The sequence below is a fragment of the Equus quagga genome, chromosome 11, assembly GCF_021613505.1.
Source record: "Equus quagga isolate Etosha38 chromosome 11, UCLA_HA_Equagga_1.0, whole genome shotgun sequence".
Lineage (NCBI taxonomy): Eukaryota > Metazoa > Chordata > Mammalia > Perissodactyla > Equidae > Equus > Equus quagga.
Window position 1 is genome coordinate 110,162,153 of NC_060277.1, and position 12,274 is coordinate 110,174,426.

Here is a 12,274-nt window from a genome sequence, read left to right on the forward strand (position 1 = left end):
TGATTACTATTGAATTTGGACATCCTTGCACGTGCCATGTGGATGAGTTTTTCTGGGAACTTTCTTTTCATATCCTTTGTTTTTCCTTGTCAATTGGTAAAAGCTCTCTATTTTCAACTTTAACCTTTGGTTTGCCTTCTATAGTAAATATTTTTCCAGATCTACTATTTATCTATTGACTTTGTTTATGGTATCTTTTGCATAAATTTTTCCCATAGCAGGATTTATAGAAACTTAAGAATTTTTTCTATACTCAATTTTTTTAAAAGATAGCTTTCTGGATTTCTAATTCTCATTACAAAGTAAGTATCTCTAGCCCTAGATTATAGACTAAATTTTCTTACAAAATATTGATTATTTTTTACATGTAGGTCCTTAATCTGTCTTTTATATAAGGTGTAAAATGGGGCACTTTTATTAGATTCCAGAGGGATAGCCTATTGTGTAAGCATTACCTAATGGAAAACCCATTCTTTTCCATTAAGTGGAACTATCAGCTTCATCAAATATTAAACTCTCACATATTCTGGGACCTATGTCTAATTCTCTCATGTGTTCCATTGATTGTTACTGGATTATATAGATTTGAGTACAGTGGCATTACAGCATGTTCTGATAGTGGGTTAGCAAGGCCCCCTCATTCTTCTTTTTCATGCTTTTACTGGCTATTTTTGGCTACTTATTCTTGCATATAAATTCTAACATTTCACTACCCAATAAAACTCTTTTGGGATTTCAACTGGAACCTCACTAAATATTTATATTAACTTTGAGGAGGATTTAAGATATGTAAAACTACATCTTCCCACCCAGTTCCTGTACCTGTTCAGAACTTGTTTTCTTTCAATGAGATTTTAGTTTTCTTCATCTAAATCAGTGGTTCTCCTTCCTGGCTGCATATTAAAATCAACCAGGAAGCTTTAAAAAAAAAAGTCTCCTGTTAATAGCCTGTAACATTTCTTTCTAGGTATTTTATAAGTTTTGTTCTTACAAATTAAACATTTTTTCATTTCCATTCCTAGGTATTTATGGTAATGTGAAGAAAAGCTACAGATTTTCAAAATATTTCTCTTATATTCAGCCACCTTGTCAGGTTTTCTTATGAATTCTAGTAGATTTCTAGTACTCTTGGAGGTTTACTAGGCAGACATTTGTTGACATTTCCACATGCTGGTGTCTTCTCTCCTGTTCTCCTTGTTGTTATGAGTTTATAATTTTTTGGTCCTTTTATTGTCATTTCAGTGGAGATCAGAAATAAGTACCCGTGTTCAATCTTTCTTTTTAACAAAAGTCTACACATATTCTTTTGTAACATGCTTTTTTCACACATTATGCTTCAGGGGCATTTATCCATATTGCTACATGTGGATTTACTGTGTCATTTTTAACTGCTCTAGACCATTTCACTGTGTCACAAACCCACTCTTTACTTATCCAAGACCCTCCAGAGGAGGAGTTCAATTTCATTATGATGGTGTTGCAGCAGACATCCCTGGACACCCTTGTATGTGTACATCCTTGTTGATGTCACCACTTGCCTGTCTAGAAGTGGAATTACTGAATGGCAGAGCACCAGTGTCCTCCACTTATACGCATCACCTCTGGTCTCCCTTCAAAGCAGTCACACCAGGTTATCCTCCTGACAGCACTGCGAGTCGCCCTTTCCCCAAACCCCTGTCAATAGTGATTATAAAGATGTTTTACATTTTTGCCAATCTGATGAGTGTAAAATGATAGCTTGCTGTCTAATTTGCATTTCTGTGGTTCCTAAGGGAAGTCGAGCATCAGTTTATACATTTATTAGATATTCTGGTTTCTTCTTCTGTGAAATTCATACTTTTTCCCACGCAGTTGTTTACCTGTAGGAGTTCTCTATATATTCAGTCAGTTATGTATATTGCAAATATCTTCCCCAACAATGGCTCATTTTTTCACTTTGTTTATGGTGTCTCTCATTATATAGAAATGTTTACTTTGCTTTTAGTCAGATAGAGCATGTCTTCTTTGATGGTTTCCATTTTTAAAATCTTGACATACTCTCCCCTTTCTCAAGGCTATAAAATACTCTCCCACAATTTTACAGTTTTTTGAAGTCTTTAATCCACCTGTGATTCATATGTGTATGGTATGGGAGGTTGGGATCTAATTTTATCTTTTCCCAGCGCCAATTATTCAACAGTTCACCCTTTTCTTGTTTTTTTCTTGTTTTTTTTTTTTTAAAGATTTTATTTCTCCTTTTTCTCCCCAAAGCCCCCCGGTACATAGTTGTGTATTTTCAGTTGTGGGTCCTTCTAGTTGTGGCATGTGGGATGCTGCTTCAGCATGGCCTGACGAGCGGTGCCATGTCCGTGCCCAGGATTCGAACCGGTGAAACCCTGGGCTGCCGAAGCAGAGCACGTGAACTTAACCACTCGGCCACAGGGCCAACCCCCATTTTTCCTATTGATTTACATGCTACCAATCATTCACCAAGTTCCCTTATATACATCGGTCTGTGTCTAGGCTCTCTACAAAGAATGTATAACAAATAAAAAAAAAAAAAAAAAAAAAAAAAAAAGGCTAACAAAAAAAAAAGATGATATGGGAAAATGCTTATGTAAAATGCTAACTAAAAAAAGGCAGGATTGATCTTGACTATGTAAAGTAACATGCACACAAAAGACTATTAAGATCAATTAAATACAAACAAAAAAGTCTAACCTAGCTTGTTGCAAGCTGCCTATCCACCAACACACCATTCCCCTCTTGCTATACCTTCTAGGCCCAGGAGCACCCCCTCTCGCTTACAGAAGTTCCATCTGGGTTCAGAAATAAGATGTGTGAAATCGGAGTGGCGGGTTTGGACAGAAAGGGCTCCTACTGCCCGGGACTTACCTGGAGTTTCGCTACTTCCTTCCTGATCAGGAAGCTGACTTGGTCCCGGTCATTCCTGGAGTAATAGAGACGGCACCAGGAAGGCTTCCCGTCCCTGCCTGCCCGGCCAGACTCTTGGTAGTACCCAGCCATAGACTTAGCAATATTCCAGTGGGCGACAAACCTGCAGGATCCAAAGGGACAAGCAGCATGAGATGTGGTGGACGAGCTGAGGGGAGGAGTGATTCTGAGTCAGCAGAGCAGGCCTCTCCCAGTGACCAGGAATGGGAAGGCTAGCAGGTGGAGAGGCAGAGAGAGGGTCCCAGAGCAAGTGTGGCTAGGACACCTGCGGTCCATCAGCAGGCCTCCTTGCCATGGAACAGCCCAGTGTAGAGGCCACAGCAGAGTTAAGGGGCCAATCCCAGCACATATGAGAAATCAAACAAACCTCACAGTCAGAGGCACAGTAGAAAAAATATTAGACTTAAAGGAACAAGATTAGGCCACTTCTGAGCTGCACAACCTTGAAAAAGTCTTTATAACCTTTTTGAAGAAGAAAAGGGATACATTTATTAAAGACCTACTATGAGCCAGTGTATACAGTTGCCTCATTTAATTTTTACCGTCGTCATCACGGGAGGTAGCCCCATTTTATAGACAATGAACTAGATGATTCAGAGAGGTAAATTTGTACAAGGTGACACGGCAAGGAGACAGTAGAGCTAGGATTTGAGCCTAGGAGTGTCTGACTTCAAAGTTGTCCCCTAACAAGACACAGCTGACTCAGGGTTCAAACTCTGATTCCAAAGTCTGTATTCTCTCAAATTTAGTGCATAGACTAAGTCCTACCCTGACCAACTCAGGGCCACTGTGAGGCTTAACAAGACCATATACACAAAAGTGCTCTGTAAATCATACAAGGCGTTACTGTTGGTGTTAATCAGAGCAAAGGGCTCCAGGCTGTAGCCCAAAATGTCTCTGGAAGGCCAGGCATGGCTATAAGCAAAAGACTTCTCAACAGTTGCCAGTGTTGGGCTAGGAGGCTGGGATGCACCCGTCTCTTCTAGACTGTTAGTAAGCAGTAACAAGGAATGCCAGGAATGAAATCTTTGCCTCTGACTTCCCACAGGGAGCAATTTAGGATAGTTCATCCCACCCTCTCACAGAGTCCATCTGCTAAAATGTGCGCAAACAGGCCTGTGTTAATGGATGAGCCTGACAATGTGTGTGCTGCCCCCTCTCGTGGGGGATGGCAGAATCCTGCTGTGCAGTTGCTGGGGAGCAGGCTGCACAGGAACTGTCAGCATTTGGGCTGTGCATGAGGGACTCCTTCCTGGGGCCTCCTTCCCCTCCGGCCCTAGAAGGAGCCTATGGCCCTGGTCCTCTAGGCAGAGCACTAGGCAGCCCACCCTGAGCCAGGCCCTGACCAGGAAGGTAAGACAAGAACCAGAGCTCACCTGACGTTAGCTTTGTCCACTCCCATCCCAAAGCTAATGGTTGCAACAATTACAGGGACTTTCTCCTCCATCCACTCATTCTGCACCAGTGTTCTTTCAGAAGCCTTCAGCCCTGCAAGGGAGGAGAAGGCAGGGAAGGAAATTCACATTTCCCCTGGGTTTCCCTTGGGGTCTACCTTGGGTTTGACACTCTGCTGGGCACTGTACACACATCCTGAATCCATCAGTTACCAGCTGTATGATCTTGGGCCAAGCACTTAACCTCACTGAGCCTGAGCTAAGAAATGTAAAGCCCCTAGCCTGTGTGTGGCACAGAGCACTCAATCAATGTTAGAGCCACGCTTCAAACCAAAGTCCACTGGCCTCCACAGCCTATGCTCTTTTCACAACACCAATACCCGAACTTATAAAAACTCATCACCTGCTGCCGAGTGGGCAGAAGGTGAGAAAGAGAATTCAGGAGTCACAATTCTCATTTTAGACCTCATTCGTGTCTACACTCCCTTCTGTGAATTTAAGTGAATCACCTTAGCTTTGTGTGGGTATCTGGAAAAAGATGACAGACCACCTGATTATCCAGGATCCGTAAGGAACAAGAGACCCACTAAGAGGCCTCTGAGGGTGAAGAAGACCACGTGGCCTACGTGCCCCTTACCTGCATGGTAAGCCTTGGCGTTCACCCCCCTATAACTGAGCTCCATCGCCAGCTGTTCGCAAGCCTCTCTGGTCCTGCAGTAGACAATGCCACAGCCGGACAGCTGAATGGGGAGACACAGAAGAAAATCAGCATCGGGAGGAACAAAGCAGTCAGCTGATTACACTGCGGCCTGCTTTAAAAGAAGCTCTGCGCTCTTTCTCTCATCAGCCTCACAATCTCCTCTGAGGCAGGACACCTAGCAGGGCTCTGGCACTTTCTAACAAAGCAGGACCAAAGCAGCTCAAAACCCAACCTACCTAACTCCTCTGCCTCCTCCCCTGAAACCTCGGATAGCTCTGCAACGGCCACCCTCAGAGGGGCCAGCTGCTTGCCTCCCACAGGATTCCAGGACGAGGGAACCCCACTAAGAGGAACAATGCCAGGAAACCAAAGGGACAACCCTCTGGGCACAAGTTTTAAGCTACAGCTAGTCCCGGTTGAGGAAGCTAAAAAACCAAAGGTCTTAGAAAACCAATGTCCATCTCTATGCCACAGATAGCACCCCCCTGCTCCAGGTCTGTCTTGGGCCCCCCAACCTCAGTGCCCTCACCCCTTTATCAGCCTTCTGTCCAAGAGCCTTAAGGCAGAAGTCCCTCAGGTTTCCGTAGGGATCGGAAAGCAGTTCCTTGAACTGCACATCATAGAAGAGGTTCGCCCGGAAGCAGGGAGTCTTGAAGATGGCAACTGGTTGCTTCAGGTGCAAGGCAGCAAACACATCCTCTCGGACCTGTGGGGTGGCCGTGGCAGTCAGAGCCACACATGGGGCATGTGCCAGGCGGGAGCGCAGGGCACCCAGACGCAAGTAGTCAGGGCGGAAGTCGTGTCCCCACTGGGAAACACAATGAGCTTCATCCACCACCAGGTAGGAGAGCAGGTGGCGGGACACCAGGGAGTTCAGGGTGGGCTGGAAGGAGGCTGAGGCCGCCATCTCCGGTGTGATATACAGGAGTTTGGTCCGGGGCTTTTCTTGCTCCAGGTCAGAGAGTAGCTCCTTCTTCTCCTGTACTGAGAGCTTCGAGTTCAGGGAACTCACTTGTACCTTCAGGGCCAGCAAGTGATCCACCTGATCCTGAGGGCAGAAGGAGGAGAGGCCAGAGAAGTATAATTGGCCCTCAGGACTCAGTGGTAAACGTCACTGCGATTCCCTAGGGTATTTTCCAGCCATAAAACATCCTCCTCCCACCTCCAATATGTCTTCTCTTTGCACACAAGAAGTACAGGTGGGGAAGGGGTTGAGAGGACAGGCTCTGCAGCCAACACACCTGCATTTAATCCCAGCTCACTTCATCGCCACATGCTCTTTGGCTGGTTCTTAACCTTCACCTTTCAATTTTCTCACTCTCTCTCTCTCTACCACAAAAATAGTAACTACCTAATAGGATTGTTCTAAGAATTAAATAAAATTTTATATCTCAAAGGTGAGTTAATGCACATAAAGCACTTAGCACAAGGCCTGAGACCTAGTGAACACGGAAGGCATTGTTATTACTCCCTGTCTCTCTCTTTCCTCACGGTAGATGGCTCTTAACCACACAGCCACACTTCCTCATTTCTGATTCTATCAGCCCATCTGCAGGCCTTAAATATAGTCAGAAGTGCACAGCAGATGTTAACAGCATCCCAACCAGTTTCTCTTCTTTTTCTCTGTCTCATAATTGTGCCCTTGCCAAAATAAAGCAAGATACCAGGGATGCCCTCCATATCAATTTAGCTGTTTATCCATCTGCATCTTCTACCCTGGCAAGAGTGCATGTGTGTACATATGAGAGTGAGTGTGTATGTGTATACAGATACAGTTCCATAGTCCTCCCAACAAAAAGTTACAAAGAAGAGTGAGAGACCGCAGGCCATCAAAACCCAGAAGACACATTCATAACCCAGCAGTGTGATATGCACTAGTGGAAAACCTCACATTTGGACAATTCAGAAACCCAATATAGAGAGGGAGATAGGCAAATCAAAGAAAATAAGAGGCAAAAAAATAACAAAGAAAGGAGCAGTAAAATTTCCAGCTATAGAAAACCTTCTCCTAAACGTTTTGGGCCACCATCTTCATTCACCTGGGCCTCACCTGAATCAAAGCAATGAGAGGAGAGACTACGATGGTGATGCCTTTGGCCAACAGAGCAGGGAGTTGATAGCAGAGGGATTTTCCCGCCCCTGTGGGCATGCATACAAAGACATCCTTGTCACCTGCAAAAAAACAAGACATCTCAATGCTTCCTTCATCTTTTTACTTCATCAAGGCTGTTGAAAATTAAATGAGAATGTAGGAAAAGCACCTGGCAGTGTCTGGCATATGGCAGGGTCTCAATATAACATCCAGGGAGATTTGGAAATGTGTACAAACCATTTCCGGTAAAGGCGACAATAACTACAAGGTTAAGAAGTCTGAGTCGGCTGGGATATGGATGACTAAACAGCCACTGAAAGCCGAATATTTCTAGATGAGTGGGCATATCTGTGTAGACATGGAAGCAACATCACTTAGAGGTCTTCTGTTTATAAATGTTATAGTTAATGTTACACTGCTGCTCCCTTCTTGATAACTTCCATTTGTCACCATATCTGAGGTTTATAATATTATTACTCCTTCCTTCCCTATTTGGGACCCAGGTCACTCAATCTTCAACAAGGGGATTACCTAGCAAGTCAGTGACTAGGTTGAGCCATTCCTGTCAACCCCACTACTGCCTATACACAAATGAACAAGAATGGGAATCTATGAACTGTTTTCAAAGATAATCTGTAGTTCTCGCCAGGAAATGTAAGAAGCAGAACAGCTGGGAGGTTCTGCCAATAAAACTGCAAACTTTGGATGATAAGTCCACAAGATTTCCAAAACCAATTATGGACCAAGGATGGGGAGGTAGGAAAGGTGAGAACTAGGGTGTTCTGCAGCAGTGCTAGGGTAGAGCCAGCACAAATGTAAACGGAAGTAGTTTGGCAATGTTACCTTTCACTACAGCCATGGTTGCACTCTCCTGTAAAGGCGTCTTAAAAGAGTCAAACCCAAAGACCTTCTTCAACGTGTTCCGGACTCGTCGCCCAGGGTCAAAAGGAGAGGAAGGGTGGGTGCTCATCTTAGCGACAGACAGTGGCCAAAAGTTAAGGCAAAGGTGATGACCCTATGGTTGCCACAAGAATCTTCTGTTCTGCTTGTAAAATACAGCTTATCTTTCTCTATGAGTATAAATTTGCTTTATTACATTCAAGCAACATACTATTTTCAAGCTATATAGCTGCAAGTGAACTACCTCAAGCAATACATTCCTGGGTAATTAACATCTCCACCTTTATGCTCAGTGAAAATAAAAACATTGAACTACCCCAGGCCACATTTTAGCAAAGAGCTAGAAATCAGATCACGAGAGGAAACACAAATGCCTTCGGAAACAGTTTGGAGAAGGTGGAACTGTTTTTCTAAGATCCACCTTCTGCTCCTTCTATAAGCGCAGCCATGATGACCATTCTTCCCCCCAGGACCCCATCCCTTTCTTCCCACCTCCTGGAGGAGAGCTCTTCCCTTTTCCTCCTCTGAACCCCAGATTCGCTCTTTTCTCCCTTCCCCAGCCGAAGCCTCCCTCTCTTCACCCCAAGAAATCAGAGCTGCCCTGGGCCGCCCAGAAGCGAAGGGCTCTCTCCGGGCCGCTGCCGCCTGCTGGGTCGAGAACTACGCAAAGACCTCCATACGCCACCCCCAACTCTGAGAAGCAAAACCGCCAGGAACTAAGGGTCAGGTAAAACCCACACAACCTTGTATCCGTCGCGCAGTGATGACTTCACGAGAGCGCTCTTACAGGGGCGGGGCCAGGCGCAGAAACGGCAGTTTTTATTGGTTCCCGGACGGAATGGGCGCGGGGTCTCCTGGGATCCGGAAGAAGTCGCTTTTCCGGAAAAGCACGGAAGTCGGCTTTTTGGAGTCATTGGGGTGAGCCGCGCCGGGACTGTGGATATAAGATGGCGGGGAAGAAGAGTGTTCTGTCGTCTCTGGCAGTTTACGCGGAAGATTCAGAGCCCGAGTCCGACGGCGAGGCTGGAGTCGAAACGGCGGGCAGCGCGGCTGGTGAGGCCCGAGTAGGGAGCTGGAAGGGGAGAATCAGGTGTCTGCTCGGAATGCTGCTCCTCGGGCAGGGCAGTAGGGAAAGAGGTGGTCGTTGTGCCCCAAGTATCGGGCCCCGGAGCCCCGAAGCGCGATCGGGGTCCTGAGTGGGCCAGAGCGTAGGCGCTCTGAGTAAGAATGGGCCGTCTCCTTCCATTGATTCGATTATTCTGCCGAAACTTACTGAAAGTCTTCCGTGCCCAACATCGTGCTGGGTAGAGAGGATTCAAGGCTACTGAACAACTGCCTGTCCCTCCGGGCTTGTTGTTTGATGGGGGAGAGCGATGAGTATACATACGTACGTGGCGGGTGATAAGGGTTTTGTCTTGTTAAATTTATAACTTTTCATTAGGAATGTGCCCTAGACGCCTCTTGGAGCTTTTAAAAATACATATGTATCTGGTCTCCACTGCGAGAGAGTCTAATTCCATAGATCTGGGGTAGGATCTGGGCATTTTGTGAGAATTGTAAGGCTCCTCGGTGATTCCATTACTTTGTGAGTTGTTAAAGCCCATCAGTGATGTTGCGGGCTTACTCTGGTTGAGAATCACAATGTTAGGAAATGGAAACAAATTTCTTTGGGATCATAGAAAAGGGAGTAAGTTGCCTAACATATCTGGGCCTTGGTTTCCTCATCTGGAAATGAGGGAGAAACTAGACTAAGTTAGCTACTCTCAGTTTTGTTTGGTCTGTTTTCAGACAGGAGGTTCTCTAATGGTTTCCCAGTAATTTGTAGGGTTTGGGGTTTTGTTGTTGTTTGTTTTGTTTTGAGCATAGAAAAAGATTTTACTTCTCCAGTAGGTGTAATTGGGAACCCTTTGGAGTGCCCCCTGGTCAAGGTCCTGTTTCTGGGGGGGGACACACAAAAATGAGGAAGGCAGAGTTCTTGTTTGTATGAGAAGACAAGTTCACTGGTGCTTATGATACAAGGTAGCGATATGCATATCAGAAGAGGTGCTCAAACAACATGCTGTAATATAATAGTTCAGGGAAGAAAAGGCTTCACTTGGCATAATATGTGGATTGGAAGCATTGGAAACAGAATGTAGTACTTGGTTTTCTCCTCATTCTTTTTAGTGATTTCATACACTAAATTGTGGCCTTCCCAAAGGCAGAATCTGGGCCTACAGTTCCTCACATGTGATTTATGCTCCCCTTTTATCTTCAGAAATGGTTCTGGCCATTCAAATCACTGAAAGATTTTCTTGCATTTTTTTCCCCATTCATCCATTTTCCCTTTTTTCCTCTGTTTCAGAGGAGAAAGGTGGATTGGTATCTGACGCCTATGGAGACGATGACTTTTCTCGCCTCGGGGGTGATGAAGATGGTTATGAAGAAGAGGAGGATGAGAACAGCAAACAGTCGGTAAGTAAACCTCTTCCCGAATCCAGACCTGCTCAAAACACTGTTTCATTTCTCAAAAACCTAAACTGTACTAACAGTGTTCCATTTTGTGCCTAACTTCATCCCCCGTCCCCCTCACCTTTCATTTGGCTTCAGTTGAGGAAATTAGGCTGGTATCAGTATTTCTGTTTGAAAATCAAATTTGTTTTCACCTCAACCATTTTGTATTAACCTTTGAATCCAAATTGGGGAAAGAAGATGGTGGATTATTTTATTTAACCCAGATATTAATGTTGGTTTCCCTTGTTTAGATAACTTACTCCATTTGTAACAGTGCATCGTCCTAATTGGTGTGTCATTTATATCTACAATCAACTCTGTTATTTTTAATCTTGGTTGGTGCTCATTCACATCTTTCAGTTTATTAAAAAGGTTAGGAAGGAAAATTATTTTGTTTTTATTTGTGGTTTGGTCCTTCTTAGCTTCTTTCTTGACATTTTACTTGACACTTTTTATCAGCGTGCCCTTGGTTCTTGATCACAAATCTTACCTGAAAGATTATGGGCTGGCTAACAAAAGAGAATTTGTGCCTTAATTAACCAGAACGACTTTAGATACACAATCACCTGGGCGTCATGAGCCAGAATTGAAAAAGTTTGGACAAAACACAAGGATTCAGGCTGGTGCTTAATGCAAAGACATACAAAGTTGAATCTGGATATAGAATCTGGCTGTTTAGCAGCAGCTTTAATTGAAACATTCAATGTACTTTGTTATTTGTTTGAAAATTTTGTTACAGCTTGATATTTGAGTGTTAGAATTAAAATACTTTCCAAATTAAAAAACATTTGTTTTGTATTTTATGCTCTTTTGGGAGATATTTTCATGCCCTTAACCCCACCATTAATGCTGATAATTCAGAACTGACTGAAATTATTTAGAAGAGCTTTGCAATTTGTTTTCTTTTCCTGACTTTTCTGAAGTGCATACATACTGGTTTAACATCCATAACTATTTTCTTCAATAAATGTGCATCGTATGTGTTTTTGAGCTGTTGTTCCACATTTACTTTGCTTAGAATTTTCATCATATTTAAGCTTTATTTCATATTTTAGTAAAATCCTCTCATCAAATCCCAATATAGACACTCTAAAATGTGATTGTATTTGGCTTAGCTGCATCTCTGATTATTTGGCGTGATTGATTTCATTTTAAGGAGATTATGGAGAGTGCATTTAAAACCTGTGGCCCACTGGCGTCTTACAAGACAGTTAAATATCAAACCCATCAGTATAGTTTGTTGAAGCGTCTCAGGTGATGTTTGTATTAACATCTGGAGTGCTGTTTAATGTTTGGGTTAAAGTGTAGCTCGATTGAAAAAAGCAGTTTCAAATGAAACTTAATTTTTTCCTGGGTTTTACCCTAGAGGTTCCTGTGCCTTGGGAGTGTTCTGGGTAGTGGAACAGATCAGCTAACAGGGTAGCTGATCTTTGACCTGCGTTAGCATTCAGCAGAATGGTGGGCTAGCTCTGGTGAGGCCAGTGCACACTTTGGAGGATGGCTGGCCCCTGTGGTGCCGTGTGGCAGGCAGGCCATTTGGATAAGGAACAAGGCTGGATAGAGCCTTGGCAGTTGTGAGAGCTTGGATGGAGGCAAGGCCTACTGAAGCCTTTCCTGAGAAAGGCTGGACATGGTCCTTTAGTCCTGCCTTTCTCGGGTCACTTGCTCTGGTCATTTGATGCCTCCCTTCCTGCTGTTCATGTTGGTGCAAATGCTATTGGGTTGAAGTGCTGGGGTCTAGTTGTTGTGCTGGAGTATATG

At 44.1% G+C, this 12,274-nt stretch overlaps 2 protein-coding genes across 6 annotated transcripts in view; one reads left to right on the forward strand and one right to left on the reverse strand.

Moving 5' to 3' along the window:
- The window catches only part of RECQL5 (RecQ like helicase 5), a 34,553-nt gene extending 25,772 nt beyond the window's left edge, over positions 1-8,781 (reverse strand). Inside the window, exons 1-7 of one of the 5 annotated variants that reach the window (XM_046677375.1) lie at positions 8,764-8,781; positions 7,964-8,190; positions 7,079-7,200; positions 5,558-6,076; positions 4,966-5,068; positions 4,311-4,422; positions 2,875-3,037 (exon numbers count right to left, since the gene is read on the reverse strand). In XM_046677375.1, the coding sequence (XP_046533331.1) occupies positions 2,875-3,037; positions 4,311-4,422; positions 4,966-5,068; positions 5,558-6,076; positions 7,079-7,200; positions 7,964-8,090 (1,146 nt within the window). In that variant the 5' untranslated portion in view covers positions 8,091-8,190; positions 8,764-8,781. The other 4 variants (XM_046677374.1, XM_046677376.1, XM_046677373.1 and 1 more) reach the window with 4 other exon arrangements.
- A 136-nt stretch (positions 8,782-8,917) lies between these two features.
- SAP30BP (SAP30 binding protein) overlaps positions 8,918-12,274 on the forward strand; it is a 34,047-nt gene continuing 30,690 nt past the window's right edge. The window contains exons 1-2 of the mRNA XM_046675543.1: positions 8,918-9,073; positions 10,365-10,474. Of these exons, the coding sequence (XP_046531499.1) occupies positions 8,968-9,073; positions 10,365-10,474 (216 nt within the window). The 5' untranslated portion in view covers positions 8,918-8,967. The remainder of the gene's footprint in view (positions 9,074-10,364; positions 10,475-12,274) is intronic.